Genomic DNA, 17,420 nt, shown 5'->3' with positions numbered 1-17,420 from the left:
TCCAGCCGAATCCCACTTTCCAGCTCTTGGTCTGTAGACCTGTAGGTTACGGCACTTCAGGTGCACATCCAAATACTTTTTAAATGTGGTGAGGGTTTCTGCCTCTACCACCCTTTCAGACAGTGAGTTCCAGATCCCTACAAACTTCTGCGTGAAGAAATTTCCCTTCAAATCCCCTCTAAACCTTCTAACAATTACTTTAAATTTATGCCCCCTGGTTGTTGACCCCTCTGCTAAGGGAAATAGGCCTTTCTATCCACTATATCTAGGCCCGTCATAAGTTCATACACCTCAATGAGGACTCGCCTCAGCCTCCTCTGTTCCAATGAAAACAAATCCAGCCTATCCAATCTGTTCTCATAGCTTAGATTTTCCATTCCCGGCAACATCCTCTTAAATCTCCTCTATACCCTCTCCAGTGCAATCACGTCCTTCCTGTAATGCGTGACCAGAACTGCACGCAGTACTCCAGCTGTGGCCTAACCAGTGTTTTATACAGTTCAAGCATAACCCCCCTGCTCTTGTATTCTATACCTTGGTTAATAAAGGCAAGCATTCCGTATGCCTTCTTAACCACTTTATTTACCTGACTGGTCAGTGTACTGGCCAATGTACTGGTCAGGTGGACAGAACAGTGGCAAGTGGAATTCAATCCGTAGAAGTGTGAGGGAATGCATTTGGGGAGGTCTAACAAGGCAAGGGAATACGACACTGAAAAGTGTGGAGAAACATAGGGACCTTGGAGTACAGGTCCACAGATCTCTGAAGGTAGCAGGCCAGGTAGATACAGTGGTTAAGAAGGCATATGGAATACTTGTCTTTATTAGTCGAAGCATGAAATACAAGAGCAAGGATGTTATGCTTGAACTGTATAAACACTGGTTAAGCCGCAGCTGGGATATTGTGTGCAGTTCTAGTCACCACATTACAGGAAAGATGTGATTGCACTGGAAAGGGTGCAGAGAAGATTTACAAGAACGTTGCCTGGACTGGAGAATTTTGGCTATGTGGAAAGATTGGAGATGCTGGGTTTATTTTCTATGGAACAGAGGAGGCTGAGGGAGACCTGATTGAGGTGTATAAAATTATGAGGGGCCTGGATAGAGTGGATAGGAAGAACCAGGTCCCTTGGCAGAGGGGTCAAAAACCAAGGTGCATAGATTTAAAGTAATTGGGGGGAGGTATAAAGGAAATACGAGGGGAAATTTCTTCACCCAGAGGATGGTGAGGGTCTGGAACTCACCGCCTGAAAGGATGGTAGAGGCAGAAACCCTCACCACATTTAAAAAATACTTGGATGTGCACTTGAAGTGTCGTAACTTACAGGGCTACAGACCAATAGCTGGAAATTGGGATTGGGCTGAATAGCTCTTAGTCGGCTGGCACGGACACGATGGGCCGAAATGGCCTCCTTCCATGCTGAAAATTTCTTTGATTCTATGAAAGCAGAGTTTACTGAAGTAACAGGATCTTCACATGGATATCATTGATTTGGGCCTCATGCAGAGACAGATACATTTGGTCACCATGCCATGTTAACCCAGGGTACCTCGATCAGTATGCATGTTACAGTACTCCAGGAAAAGCAACTGATCCTTCAGGATTTCTCTTGGTTGATATACGTGCATACGTAGTGTAGGTTTGCACTCTGCTATAGTCTCTGTACCTGCTTTCAAAGCGATCACTTCCATCACAGTCAGTGGTCTGGATGCCCAATGGGGTGGTTGGAAATGGTGCGTTGTATGAAGGAACTGAAGAAAATTGGCATCTTCAAGGTGAAATGTATATTGCAAAGGTTGGTAGGGTCACAGGTTTGAAAGAGGGAGTTTGTGTCTTTAACCTGCCATGAATTAGGCGTCAGCCATGGCTCAATCGGTAGCTCTCTCGCCTCTGAATGAGAAAGTTGTGGGTTTAAAACCCATTCCAGAGACTTGAGCACAAAATCTGCGCTGACACTCCAATGTAGTACTGAGGGAGTGCTGCATTGTCAGAGGTGCTGTCTTAGATGAGCAGGGGGTTATCCTGGCCAATATTTATCCTTCAACCAACACCTAAAGCCGATTATCTGGCGATTATCACATTACTATTTGTGGGAGCTTGCTGTGCGCAAATTGACTGCCACATTTCTTATATTACAATATTGACTACACTTCAAATGTAGTATATTGGCTATAAAGCACTTTGCGACGTCTGGAGGTTGCAAAAGGTACTAAATAAATGCTAATTCTTTCTTGAACTCAAATCCTCACTGCACAGAAATCAGGTGCAGCTATGGTGTTGAAAGTCCTTCCCTCCTCACACTGAACTTCTTCTTTAATGAAGCTGGTGACAGAATCCACAGCAGACCACACTAACCTGTATCTTAAACTGGAGTAAGAAGTGGCCGAGGGAAAGGTCACAAATACAGCAGTGACTGACACACACCACCTGTGTAATGTGTGCATCCGTGAGCATGCTCACAGGCTTGTGGAGCTGTTGCACTGGGTGGCTCAGCCAGTCATGTGATGTTCACAAGACTCAATAAAACCTCAGTTAATTGAGTCCAGGTTTTCCATACAATTGTGAACCTGGTGGATGCACTGGTTGGGTTCAGTTTCATAATGTATTTGCTTCATGGGTTCTTTGTTTAAGAATTCATAGCAACACATTGCTTTAAGGATTAGTTAGTTTATTAGCGAAGGTTTATCAATCACACTACACATTACCACTTCATCCACCAGGCTCACAACCACCTGCCTCATTGTGGATCTCCCGAACCCAACTGGCTGGGGTTTTATTGAGCCTTGTGAACGTCACGTGACTGGCTAAGCCATTCCCAACTCAACAGCTCTACAAACCTGTGAGCATACTCACAGGGACATAAAGTACAAGTTTGATTGTTAAATCTTTGCTAATAAACCAGCTAGTCTTTTACAGCAAATGTGCAGCTGTGAATTCTTAAGCAAAGAATCCATGAAGCAAATACACTACAACCTGCAAACAACACTGGCATCAGGAACATATCAACACCCAAATAGACACCACGTAGGCAAGAAATACAACTTATTTTCAAAAACCTAGAGACCCCCACAATGACTCAGCAAGTTTATCCAATGAGAGTTGAGCCATATCAATCAGGAACCTTTCCGCTTTAACCCAAGATCTGCGCTGAGCTGGCTGATCTCAGCCAGTGCAGTAATAAGAATAGAAGAACATAAGAAATAGGTGCAGGAGTAGGCCATACAGCTCCTTGAGCCTGCTCCACCATTCAATAAGATCATGGCTGATCATCTACCTCAACTCCACTTTCCTGCCCGATCGCCATATCCTTTGATTCCCTTAGAGTCCAAAAATCTGCCTATCTCAGCCTTGAATATACTCAAAGACTCAGCACCACAGCCTCTGAGGCATATAATTCCAAAGATTCACAACTCTCTGAGTGAAGAAATTCCTCCTCATCTCGGAATTGAATGACCTACCCCTTATCCTGAGACAGTTCCCCCGTTCTAGACACTCCATCCAGGGGAAACAACCTCTCAGCATCTACCCTGTCAATCCCATTCAGAATCTTGTATGTTTCAATGAGCTCACCTCTCATTTTTCTAAACTCCAGAGAGTAGAGGTCCATTCTACACAATCTCTCATCATAGGAAAACCCTCTCATCCCAGGAGTCAGGCAGAGTCAGCATGGTTTTATAAAAGGGAAGTCATGTTTGACAAATTCTTTGAGGACGTAATGAACAGGGTGGTTAAAGGGGACTCAGTGGATGTGGTGTTTTTGGACTTCCAGAAGGCATTTGACATAAAAGATTACTGCACAAGATAAAAGTTCACGGGGTTGGGGTAATATATTTGCATGGATAGGGGATTGGCTAACTAACAGAAAACAGAGAGTTGGGATAAATGGTTCATTCTTGGGTTGACAATCAGTAACTAATGGTGTGCCGCAGGGATCAGTGCTGGGACACCAACTATTTACAATCTATATTAACGACTTGGATGAAGGGACCAAGTGTACCGTAGCCAAGTTTGCTGATGGTACAAAAATGGGAGGAAAAGCAATGTGTGAGGAGGACACAAAAAACCTGCAAAAGGACATAGACAGGCTCAGTGGGCAAAAATTTGGCAGATGGAGTATAATGTTGGAAAGTGTGAGGTTATGCACTTCAACAGAAAAAAATTGAAGAACAAGTTATTATTTAAATGGAGAAAAATTGCAAAGTGCTGCAGTACTGGGGGTCCTGGTGCATGAAACAGCAAGTGATCAGGAAGGCCAATGGAATCTTAGCCTTTATTGCAAAGGGGATGGAGTCTAAAAGCAGGAAGTCTTGCTATAGTTATTGAGGGTATTGCAAGGCCACACCTGCATACAGTTTTGGTTTGCATATTTAATAAAGGATATACTTGAATGGGAGGCAGTTCAGAGGAGGTTCGTTAGGTTGATTCCGGAGATGAGGAGGTTGACTTATGAGGAAAGGTTGAGTAGGTTGGGCCTCTACTCACTGGAATTCAGAAGAATGAGAGGTGATCTTATCGGAATGTATAAGATTATGAGGGGGCTTGAGAAGGTGGATGCAGAGAGAATGTTTTCACTGAAAGGGGAGACTAGAACTAGAACTAGGGGGCATAAATAGGAAAAAAAATGGGATGAGTTCCTATAAGCTGAATTTAGGGAGCTAGGAGTTAAATTAAAAAGTAGGACCTTAAAGGTAGTAATCTCAGGATTGCTACCAGTGCCACGTGCTAGTCAGAGTAGGAATCGCAGGATAGCTCAGATGAATACATGGCTTGAGGAGTGGTGCAGCAGGGAGGGATTCAAATTCTTGGGACATTGGAACCGGTTCTGGGGGAGGTGGGACCAATATAAACCATACGGTCTGCACCTGGGCAGGATCGGAATCAATGTCCTAGGGGAAGTCTTTGCTGGTGCAGTTGGGGAAGGGTTAAACTAATATGGCAGCGAGATGGGAACCTATGCAGGGAGATAAAAGGAAGCAGAATAGGGGCAGAAGCAAAAGATAGAAAGAAGAAAAGTAAAAGTGGAGGGCAGAGAAACCCAAGGCAAAAATCAAAAAGGACCACATTACAGCAAAATTCTATAAGAGCAAATTGTGTTAAAAAGACAAGCCTGAAGGCTCTATGCCTCAATGCGAGGAGTATTCATAATAAGGTGGACGAATTAACTGCACAGGCAGCAATTAATGAATATGATACAATTGGCATCACGGAGACATGGCTCCAGGATGACCAAGGCTGGAAACTCAACATCCAGAGGTATTCAACATTCAGGAAGAATAGACAGAAAGGAAAAGGAGGTGGGGTAGTGTTGCTGGTTAAAGAGGAAATTAACACAATAGTAAGGAAGGACATTAGCTTGGATGATGTGGAATCTGTATGGGTGGAGCTGCGGAATACCAAAGGGCAGAAAACGCTAGTGGGAGTGGTGTACAGACCACCAAACAGTAGCAGAGGTTGGGAACAGCATCAAAAAAGAAATTAGGGATGCAATAAAGGTACAGCAGTTATCATGAGCGACTTTAATCTACATATAAATTGGGCTAACCAAACTAGTAGAAATACTGTGGAGGGGGATTTCCTGGAGTGTATTACGGATGGTTTTCTAGACCAATATGTCGAGGAACCAACTAGAGGGCTGGCCATCCAAGTCTGGGTAATGTGTAATGAGAAAGGACTAATTAGCAATCTTGTTGTGTGAGACCTCTTGGGGAAGAGAGACCATAATATGGAAGAATTCTTTATTAAGGTGGAGAGTGACACAATTAATTCAGAGACTAGGCTCCTGAACTTAAGGAAAGGTAACTTCGATGGCATGAGACGTGAATAGACTGCAAATGATACTTAAAGGGTTGACGGTGGATAAGCAATGGCAAACATTTAAAGAACTTCAACAATTGTACATCCCTGTCTGGAGTAAATATAAAACGGGAAAGGTGGCTCAACCATGGCTAACAAGGGAAATTAAGGATAGTGTTAAATTCAAGGAAGAGGCATATAAATTGGTCAGAAAAAGTAGCAAACCTGAGGACTGGGAGAAATTTAGAATTCAGCAGAGGAGGACAAAGGGTATAATTAGGAGGAGGGAAATAGAGTACGAGAGGAAGCTTGCTGGGAACATAAAAACTGACTGCAAAAGCTTCTATAGATACGTGAAGAGAAAAACATGACTGAAGACAAACGTAGGTCCCTTGCAGTCAGATTCAGGTGAATTTATAATGGGGAACAAAGAAATGGCAGACCAGTTGAACAAATATTTTGTTTCTGTCTTCACGAAGGAAGACACAAATAACCTTCCAAAAGAACTAGGGGACAGAGGGTCTAGTGAGAAGGAGGAACTGAAGGATATCCTCATTAGGCAGGAAATTGTGTTAGGGAAATTGATGGGATTGAAGGCTGATAAATCCTCGGGGCCTGATAGTCTGCATCCCAGAGTACTTAAGGAAGTGGCCCTAGAAATAGTGGATGCATTGGTGATCATTTTCCAACAATCTATCGACTCTGGATCAGTTCCTATGGAATGGAGGGTAGCTAATGTAACACCACTTTTTAAAAAAGGAGGGAGAGAGGAAACAGGGCATTATAGATCGGTTAACCTGACATCAGTAGTGGGGAAAATGTTGGAATCAATTATTAAAGAAGAAATAGCAGCGTATTTGGAAAGCATGGATTTATGAAAGGGAAATCATACTTGACAAATCTTCTGGAATTTTTTGAGGATGTAACTAGTTGAGTGGACTAGGGAGAACCAGTGGATGTGGTGTATTTGGACTTTCAAAAGGCTTTTGACAAGGTCCCACACAAGAGATTGGTGTGCAAAATTAAAGCACATGGTATTGGGGGAAATGTATTGATGTGGATAGAGAACTGGTTGGCAGACAGGAAGCAGAGAGTCGGGATAAACGGGTTCTTTTCAGAATGGCAGGCAGTGACTGGTGGGGTGCCGCAGGGCTCAGTGCTGGGACCCCAGCTATTTACAACATACATTAATGATTTAGATGAAGGAATTGAGTTTAATATCTCCAAGTTTGCAGATGACACTTAACTGGGTGGCGGTGTGAGCTGTGAGGAGGACGCTAAGAGGCTGCAGGGTGACTTGGACAGGTTAGATGAGTGGGCAAATGCATGGCAGATGCAGTATAATGTGGATAAATGTGAGGTTATCCACTTTGGGGGCAAAAATACGAAGGCAGAATATTATCTGAATGGCAGCAGATTAGGAAAAGGGGAGGTGCAATGAGACCATGGTTCATCAGTCATTGAAAGTTGGCATGCAGGTACAGCAGGCGGTGAAGAAGGCAAATGGTATGTTGGCCTTCATAGCTAGGGGATTTGAGTATAGGAGCAAGGAGGTCTTACTGCAGTTGTACAGGGCCTTGGTGAGGCCTCACCTGGAATATTGTGTTAGTTTTGGTCTCCTAATCTGAGGCAGGATGTTCTTGCTATTGAGAGAGTGCAGCGAAGGTTCACCAGACTGATTCCCAGGATGGCTGGAGTGACACATGAGGAGAGACTGGATCGACTGGGCCTGTATTCACTGGAGTTTAGAAGGATGAGAGGGGATCTCATAGAAACAGATAAGATTCTGACGGAACAGGACAGGTTAGATGCAGGAAGAACGTTCCCGATGTTGGGGAAGTCCAGAACCAGGGGACACAGTCTAAGGATAAGGGGTAAGCCATTTAGGACTGAGATGAGGAGAAACTTCTTCACTCAGAGAGTTGTTAACCTGTGGAATTCCCAATTGCAGAGAGTTGTTGATGCCAGTTCATTGGATATATTCAAGAGGGAGTTAGATATGGCCCTTACGGCTAAAGGGATCAAGAGGTATGGAGAGAAAGCAGGAATGGGGTACTGAGGTGAATGATCAGCCATGATCTTATTGAATGGTGGTGCAGGCTCGAAGAGCCGAATGGCCTACTCCTGCACCTATTTTCTATGTTTCTATAATCTTAGAATAAGGGGCAGCCCATTTAAAACTGAGATGAGGAGAAATTTCTTCTCTCAGAGGGTTGTAAATCTGTGGAACTCACTGCCTCAGAGAACTGTGGAAGCTGGGACATTGAATAAATTTAAGACAGAGATAGACAGTTTCTTAACCGAAAATGGAATAAGAGGTTATGGGGAGCGGGCGGGGAAATGGAGCTGAGTCCATGATCGGATCAGCCACGATCCTATAAAATGACGGAGCAGGCTCAACGGGCCGTATGGCCTACTCCTGCTCCTATTTCTTATGTTCTTATAAATCCATCTAGTGAACCCCTACGGTGCTATAAGTGGTCTTAACACACCAAGTTAGGAAAAAGTAAATGTCCAAGGTACAATATTGCTGTTGATTGTCATCCAGCAATCATTACTGTGCTGACCCTCATGGTTAAATAGCTTGCAGACATGTGTTCACACAAATAATATGCCTCTTTGGCAAGTTAACCCCAAAAGTAATCAAAGTCTTCGGAGAAAGGGTGGGGGGGAGAAAACTGGAAATAAAAAGGAGGAAAAAGCAGTGTTTTCTTTGGTATCCTGCAGCATTTCAGTCAGAAACTTTCTGCTTTTGAGCTCAAACTTCATTGAGAGGGGGGGCGGGGTCAAGAAGAATGTACTGATTGCAGTCCTCGTGCTTACCTTTACGAGACAGCCCATCTGTCTTATTAACAAACATATTTGTTGACGCATGCCCTGGGGCCACTTCTCTGGAATTAATTATTTCTACTTTTCCTGAAAAAGAAGAAAAAAAAGTATTGTTCCAGACAATGTGGATCACATTACAAGAATTCTGTGTTAAGCATTTACAGCAAAAGTGTTAGAGTGCGGCAGGAGATGACAGAGCCTCATCTCTCAATCCACCTAAAAACACTTGATGCTGATTTTAAGCCTAGCCATCCAACAGAACCTGGGCGAAAATCACCAAGGTTACTTACCCGCCCTCGGGCCACACAGATCCCACCATCCATGGTTTTCTTTATGCAGACTTCTGGATGGTAAAGCCAGCAGGGCCCTTCTACAGATACACAGACTGCTGTCCGATGGACTCAGACCTAAGCGGAGAAGCTGCTGTGGCTTTCCCACCCGGCTAGAGAGAGTCGGGGCCGGCTGGGAAGATGAATAGGCCCAAACAGGGAAGGTTTGTTTTACTTTACTCTGTGGGGCAGGAGGAGCGGGAAAATTTAAGCCTCTCCTGCCCCAGACTCCCACCCCAGGTGTATGTAAAAGATTGGATCAGCTATGATCGTATTGAATGGCGGAGCGGGCTCGAGGGGCTGTATGGCCTACTCCTGCTCCTACTCCTTATGTTCTTATCCCACAGTACTATTTCGATGAAGAGCAGGGAGTTTACCATGGTGTCCTGGCCAATATTTATCCCTCAGCCAACACCATTAAAATTGATTATCTGTTAAATATCTCACTGCTGTTTGTGGGACTAAACTGTGCACAAATTGGCTGCCACATTTACTACATCACAGTGGCGCCACTTTAAAAGTACTGCCTTGTAAAGTGCTTTGAGACATCCTGAGGTCAAGCAAAGTGCTTTATAAATGCAAGTTCTTTCTGTTGTATGCTGAGTTGTTTCTTCATCATCATTGGGTCAGTATCCTGGAATCCCCAGCTGAAAGCATTATAGCAGCACCATCACCACTAGCACTACGCAGGGCACTTAGGGACGGCCAAGAAATGCAGCTTTACCCATGTTGCCCACATTCCAAGAACACATTAAAAAAAATTGAAGTTGAGTTCTGAGAAGAGATTTTGTCCAATCTGGTAGCTAATTTGATGAAGGAACAGCGATATATTTCCAAGTCAGGATGGTGTGTAACTTGGAGGGGAATATGGAGGTGACACTGCTCCAATGCACCTGCTGTCCTTGGTCCTTCTAGGTGGTAGAGGTCGCCGGTTTGGGAGGTGCTGTCGAAGAAGCCCTAGCAAATTGCTGCAGTGCATCTTGTAGATGATATATACTGCAGCCACAGTGCACCAGTGGTGGAGGGAGTGAATGATTAAGGTGGTCGATGGGGTGCCAATCAAGCGGGCTGCTTCGTACACGATGGTGTCAAGCTTCTTGAGTGTTGTTGGAGCTGCATTCATCCAGGCAAGTGGACAATATTGCATCACACTCCTGACTTGTGCCTTGTAGATGGTGGAAAGGCTTTGGGGAGTCAGGAGGTGAGACATTTGCCGCTGAATACCCAGCCTCTGACCTGCTCTTGTAGCCACAGTATTTATGTGGCTGGTCCAGTTAAGTTTCTCATCAATGGTGACCCCCAGGATGTTGGTGGTGGGGGGATTCGACAATGGTAATGCCGTTGCATGTCAAGGGGAGGTGGTTAGACTCTCTATTTGTGGAGATAGTCATTGCCTGGCACTTGTGTGACGCAAATGTTACTTGCCACTTATCAGCCCAAACTTGAATTTTGTCTAGGTCTTGCTGCATGCGGGCATGGACTGCTTCATTACATCAGGAGTTATGAATGGAACTGAACATTGCAATCATCAGCGAACATCCCCACTTCTGACCTTATGATGGAGGGAAGGTCATTGATGAAGCAGCTGAAGATAGTTGGGCCTAGGACACTGCCCTGAGGAACTCCTGCAGAGATGTCCTGGGGCTGTGATAATTGACCTCTAACAACCACAACCATCTTCCTTTGTGCCAGGTATGACACCAGTCAATGGAGAGTTTTCCCCCTGATTCCCAGCTTCGAGTTATAAAGGTTAAAATTACATTAGCCTTTCTGATTATTTTTTTGTCCCTGACCACTACATTTTATGAGAAGACCATGAAGATGATGGAAAGGTATTTTTCTCTAGCCAAGGCAGAGACATGGTCGGGGCATAATGCTGATGCCAGGTTAGTGACAGCACACCTACACAGTTGCCGCAGCATCCCTGTGGAGCACCACACAGCCCAAACATTTCCATCCCCTCCGCTCTCTCCTCAATCCCAAGAAGACAATGTTTTTCCACTCTTAGTTTATACCCAACAAGTGTGAGGAGCTCATGGACTTCTTTGTTTCAAAGATTGAGACCATCCGATCAGCTGCCTCTGCGAGTTCCCTTCCTTCCCCTAGCCCACAGGGCCAAACTTCATCTGCCTCTCCCACCTGCCCTAGCCCTAAACTCACATCTTTCTCTAGTTTCTCTTTGATCTCCGCTCTTGATCTCTCCAAGCTCATCCTGTCCATGAGACCCACTTCCTGCTCCCTTGACCCTATTCTCACTAAACTGCTGACCTCCCAACTTCCTTTTCTGGCTCCCATGTTAGCTGACATTGTTAACAGTTCTCTCTCCTCAGGTATTGTCCTCCTCTCCTTCAAATCTGCTGTTATCACTCCTCTCCTCAAAAAAACAACCCTTGACCCCACTTTACTTGTTAGCTATCGCCTCATCTCCAACTTCCCTTTCCTGTCCCTTGAATGTGTTGTCATCTCCCAAATCTGTGACTATCTTTCCATGAATTCAATGTTTGAATTCCTTCAATCTGGTTTTCGCCCTGCCACAGTACCGAAAGTCACAAATGACATCCTTTGTGAGTGTGACAAAGGTAAACTATCCCTCCTCATCCTTCAGGACCTGTCTGCAGCCTTTGACATAGTTGACAATTCCATCCTCCTCCAACGCCTCTAAACCATTGTCCAGCTGGGTGGGACTGCACTCACCTGGTTCCATTCTTGTCTATCTAATCATAGCCAGAAAATCTCCAGCAATGACTTCTCTACCCACTCCCGCATCATTACCTCTGGTGTTCCCCCAAGGATCTGTCCTTGGTCCCCTCTTATTTCTCATCTATATGCTGCCCTCTGGCGATATCATCTGAAAACACGGAGACAGTTTCCACATGTATGCTGACGACACCCAGCTCTACCTCTCCACCACCTCTCTCGACCCCTGCTTGGTATCTTGAACTCCAAAGTAGAACAGGATTGACAATTAAGGCCAAAGAATGTAACATCAGTACGACCAGCTCATTATTTGGATCGGGGCGTGGGGGAGAAACAGAGGTTTGGCCAGAGAAGGTTAGGCTGTTTGGTGCTCTGGGTCTGCCCCAGCAAATGCGGCTTGAGTAACCACTCTCGCATATTTGCAGATAGTTGCAATAGGGTAGCCTGATAGTGAACAGATTTAACTCGGGAAAGGAAAGGGAAGCCCAGACAAATATTTGGTCTGTTGAGGCTGAAAATGCTTTTGAAAGGCTGAGGAATGCGCCATGTGCAGACTCTCACTAGCTAGCACTGACTATTGCTAGCTGGCACAGTGCAGCGTTCTATCTCAGCAGGCCAGTCACATGTGCTGCCCTCAACCCAGTGAATGGTATCAGGGAGGAGCACCCAATTGTCTACCCAAGTCACAGGTTACAGAGATAGGGAAGGTGAGGCTATGGAGGGATTTGAAAACAAGGATGAGAATTTTAAATTGAGGTGTTGCCGGACCGGGAGCCAATGTAGGTCACCGAGCACAGGGGTGATGGGTGAGCGGGACTTGGTGCGGCATGTTTAGATGCAGAATTAATCTTTCTACAGCACCCTAACATTATAACTCAAACCTGACCCCAGAAGAGTGCCCTTTACTGGCACCAAATCTGACATGTTTTTATTTCCCACATCCTATGGTATCTCTGATTAAGACACCCAAGTGGGGATAGAAGTTGCTTTATTATTTTTAAAAACAGGGTCCAGTATTCTGGGTGAAGCTACACTGTTCACTATTTTAATGAAATCATAAATTAATTTGAGCTGTGTGTCAGTGGGTAGCACGCTCACCTTTGATTTAGAAAGTTGTGGGTTCAAATTCCATTCCAGAGACTTGAGTACAAAATCTAGGCTGACACTGTAGTGCAGTACTGAGGGAGTCGCTGGAGATATACCCACCAACAATGTCGCCGCAAGATCCTACAAATCCCTGGGAGGACAAACGCACCAACGTTAGCATCCTGGACCAGGCCAACATCCCCAGCATTGAAGCACTGACCACACTTCATCAGCTCCACTGGGCAGGCCCCATTGTTTGCATGCCAGACACGAGACTCCCAAAGCAAGCGCTCTACTCGGAGCTCCTTCACAGCAAACGAGCCAAAGATGGGCAGAGGAAACGTTACAAGGACACCCTCAAAGCCTCCCTGATAAAGTGCATCATCCCCACTGACACCTGGGAGTCCCTGGCCAAAGACCGCCCTAAGTGGAGGAAGTGCATCCGGAAGGGCGCTGAGCACCTCGAGTCTCATCGCCGAGAGCATGCAGAAATCAAGCGCAGACAGCGGAAAGAGTGTGCGGCAAACCAGTCCCACCCACCCCTTCCCTCAACGACTGTCTGTCCCACCTGTGACAGGGACTGTGGCTCTTGTATTGGACTGTTCAGCCACCTAAGGACTCATTTTAGAAGTGGAAGCAAGTCTTCCTCGATTCCGAGGGACTGCCTATGATGATGACTGAGGGAGTGCTGCACTGTCGGAGGTGCTGTCTTTCGGATGAAATGTTAGACCGAGATGTCTGCCCTCTCAGGTGGATCTAAACGATCCCATGGTACCATTCATAGAGCAGGGGTGTTCGCCACGATGCCCTGACGAATATTCATCCCTCAACCAACATCAGTAAAACAGATTATCTGGTGATTGTCTAATTACTTTATGTGGGAGCTTACTGTGCACCAATTGACTGCTGCGTTTCCTACATTGCAACAGTGACTACACTTCCAAAGTATTTCATTGGCTGTAAAGCACTTTGGGGTGTCCTGAGGACGTGAAAGGCACCATATAATGCAATTGCTAGCCCCTACCACCAATTTAGAGGCACTTGAGTGCTCTGGGCACATGCTGACTAGCAATTGAATTGATTCTGCTGGAACTCATTTCACATTGGTCCCTTACAGCCTACAGACAAAATGGAAACCATCAACTCAGCACTGGGAACTGGATCTCAACCCAAGCCCAGAGGTGGAAGGCCAGCGCCTAGCCCACTGCATCACCGTGTCTCCCAAGCCCCAGCTTCTTAAAAGCAAACGACATCAAAGCAGATTGCTGTCGTGCACAAAGGCCGGGATCAATTCTAATCTAAGTATGAATTCCTGATAACAGCAAGTCATTTATTACCAGATCTGGCTCACCCTAAAGGGAAATCAAACGGAATAATAATTTAAATGTAACTAATTAAAACCAAACAGATTGAATTAATGGGTCGCTCCAGTGAGGTTACTAGGAACTTTCCAGAACGAGTGACTTTGGGGATAGAATTCCACTGGTGATATTAAACGTAAAATAAAATAATCAAATAATGAAGTGCACAAGGACAGTTCTGTCCAGATTCATTGTTTGTGGTTTTAGTACATTCAACTCACACTCAAACTGTAGTGTGACTACCGTTTAAAACATGGGGGTGAGCGAGAGTTAATTTCACCACCTGCTGCAGAGGGATTTCCTGCCCAAAGGAACACATAGCACAATATCGCTGACTTTTGGCAGCTGCATGGAACATCTCAAATAAACAACCTGCAACAGCCCAAGCGTTGTTCCCTTCCTGTGGGCTGCACGGAATATAATCAACAGGTGTCCCTGCACTCATGTGAAAGTCGGGAGCGTGACAGTGAGGATACAGATGGAGCATTGAGACACCTACCTGTTTGTGCATTGTAAATGGTCATGAAGAATCCTCCCCCGATCCCCATGCTGTGTGCGTTCATCAGCCCATCACAGAGCAAGGTGGCAATGGCAGCATCTACAGCTGAGGCTTTCTCTTTCAGCATATCCCTGCAATGAAAGCAGTGTGAGATTTAGGAACATAAATCAGGAGTCGGCCATTCAGCCCCTTGAGCCTGTTCTGCCATTCAATTAGATCATGGTGGATCTGTATCCAAACTCCATCTACAGCCAAGACATTCTGCCTCAGAATATCCCTGCATTGAAAGTATTCTGAGATGCAGAGTAAGTTTTGATTTGTCTACAGAGCCATCAAGCAACAATAATCCTGTACTCGGTTGCCCAAAGCAGTCACTGCCGCAATTCCAGGATCTTTTGGCAGACCCATGGGTTTGGGACTACAGGTCACGTGCAGGATAAATATCAACACGAACTGGTTGGGCGGAACGGCGTGTTTCTATGTTGTAATTCTCTGCAAGGGTTGGAATTTCAGGTCTTCTGCGCTCCGTATTTCACCCCGGAGCAGCGGCAATGGAGGCGGTGAGGTGTTTTGGCCTCCAGCGCCCTGCAGCGATCCTCAGGTCCGGTTTAGCAGCAGTGCTGAGCAGCACCATCCAGTAAAGCTGCGCCCGGGTGTGTAACGCCCCTGGTTGCGATGCCGGCGCGAGTTTGGACTACTGCCCGACCCGTCCGCCGGAAATCAGGGCGGTCCAACCATCCCGTCGGCGAAGAGGTGAGTAATGGACTCCTAGATTAAGTGTGATTGTTTGTTCTTTTAATTTTTTTTGCGATTTGTGTTGTGGTGGCACGGGCAATGTTTTGAGAATGTTTTTGTCGTTTTTTTTAGTTTCCCGCCCCCCAGACGTCTCTCGGAGTGCTCCCGGCCCGGCTCTTTAGCTCGGATGTCTCCCATCCTAACGCCCAAGAGAGGTGTACGCCTCCCTTAGCGCTGCACCCTCTGACTCAGGGCCCAGCTGCCCAAACTTACCTACTGAGGCGCAAACTGTTCCCGGGCACTAACTTTCCCACCCCGCCGCCATTATCACCCCCAAAAACATCAAAGCCGAAAATCCAGCCCCAAAGGTTTAGCATTATTCCTACGACAGGCTTTGTGAGCCAAGGCCCTCTAACAGAGACTCACCTGCCAATCTCCGAACACCTCGTTGCATCTGCAGCAACAGCAGCTCTCTCGAAGGAATAAGCTGCCTCTTCCTTGGACTTCAGCCCAAAGTACAGGCCCAGGATGAAGATGAGGGCAAGCAAGACCGTAACTGTAAGAGCAAGGAGTGCTTTCAGTCGACGAGTCATTTTTCTAAAATGAAGAAAGAGGGGAGGTTCAGGACTGGGTGTAATCTCCAAGAGGAGCTCAGAAATGGCCATTATGAACAGGAGACTTCAACTCAAAACACAAGAGTAGAATACTGATGGATAAAACCCGCTGTAGTTCCGTCACTAAGCTCCAAGCTTGCAATTTAATACCGCTGCATAAAAACATTAATCAGATAATTACCAGGTCTAACGTTTTGTTCTCAATTTCTTTTGCAAGCTGTATATTGGTATTTGTATATGGTATATTGTTTGACCCGTACTATGCCAAATAACAAGCAGCTTTGGGTGATGAGCTGATCAAACACAAAGCTGTGTAGAAGCTAGTAGTATTGGACCAATCGATAGTACTCACCTTACTGGAAGGTATAAGATGTGGAGCAGAGTGGAACACTGGTCCAGCAGGAATGTAGCTTTTAATCCAGAGGAGATATCGAGTAGAAGATTAGCACTTTCCAACTTGGGCAAACTTGTAGCAAGATAATGCACAAGAGTCACTCTGTGCCATTCACACTGTCCTGGGGGGAGGTCAGTTACTGGGAGCAGGGTGCCTCTAAACTGGGCAATACAATTTGGCATGGAGAGCGTTTAGTGCTGATTTGACTCTAGAATTGGTTTGCACATTAGCAGGTATAACATTTGATCAACATGTTCCCTGGCGAGATAAAGCTCATAAACAAAATGAAAGAAATTTATATAGCGCCTTTCACGATCTTAGGATATCCCAATGGTCTTTACAGCCAATGAAGTACTTTTTTGAAGTGTCATCACTGTTATAATGTAAGAAATGCGGCAGCCAATTTGCGCACAGCACAAACAGCAATGTGATAATGACCAGATCATCTGTTTTAGTGATGTTGGTTGAGGGATAAATATTGGGCCGGACACCAGGGTTAATGAATGTTGGGTCAAAATAGGACTTGCTCAGCTGTGATCTCATTACTATCCTAGCTAACATCAGAGAACTCGGCACAGACCAGGGAATGGAACTGGGAACCGAGCTGGTCGATACCACAACAACTTGCAATTATACAGCACCTTTAATGCGGACAACCTTGGATGCCGAGAGAAAGAAGAAGATATTAAGAGAAGGAAATAAAAGCTTGGTCAAAGAGAGGGGTTTTAAGGAAGATGGAGGTGGAGTGGCGGAAAGGTTTTGAGAAAGAAAAAACAAATTGGATTTATATAGCGCCTTTCACGACCATCGGACGTTTCAAAGCACTTTACAGCCAATGAAGTACTTTTCGAGTGTAGACACTGCTGTAATGTAGGATGGAGGGAATTCCAGTGCATGGGGCTTAGACAGCTGAAGGCACGAGGGAATTCCAGTGCATGGGGCTTAGACAGCTGAAGGCACAACTGCCAAGGGGGGAGCAAAGGGAGGGCGAGATGCACGAGAAGTTAGAGTCAGAGGAACAGAGAGTTTGGGGTGAGGGTTACAGGGTTGGAGAATGTTATAGAGGCAGGGAGGGGTCATGAA

General features: G+C 45.6%; 1 protein-coding gene across 1 annotated transcript in view; it reads right to left on the bottom strand.

The window, feature by feature from the left end:
- LOC139268212 (glutathione hydrolase 1 proenzyme-like) overlaps positions 1 to 15,922 on the bottom strand; it is a 94,137-nt gene extending 78,215 nt beyond the window's left edge. Inside the window, exons 1-3 of the mRNA XM_070886262.1 lie at positions 15,756 to 15,922; positions 14,595 to 14,725; positions 8,617 to 8,709 (exon numbers count right to left, since the gene is read on the bottom strand). Of these exons, the coding sequence (XP_070742363.1) occupies positions 8,617 to 8,709; positions 14,595 to 14,725; positions 15,756 to 15,922 (391 nt within the window). The remainder of the gene's footprint in view (positions 1 to 8,616; positions 8,710 to 14,594; positions 14,726 to 15,755) is intronic.
- Positions 15,923 to 17,420: the final 1,498 nt, after the last annotated feature.

The sequence above is a fragment of the Pristiophorus japonicus genome, chromosome 8 (assembly GCF_044704955.1).
Source record: "Pristiophorus japonicus isolate sPriJap1 chromosome 8, sPriJap1.hap1, whole genome shotgun sequence".
NCBI lineage: Eukaryota > Metazoa > Chordata > Chondrichthyes > Pristiophoridae > Pristiophorus > Pristiophorus japonicus.
The sequence above is the reverse complement of the archived record's forward strand: the minus strand, read 5'-3'. Positions and strand labels throughout refer to the sequence as shown.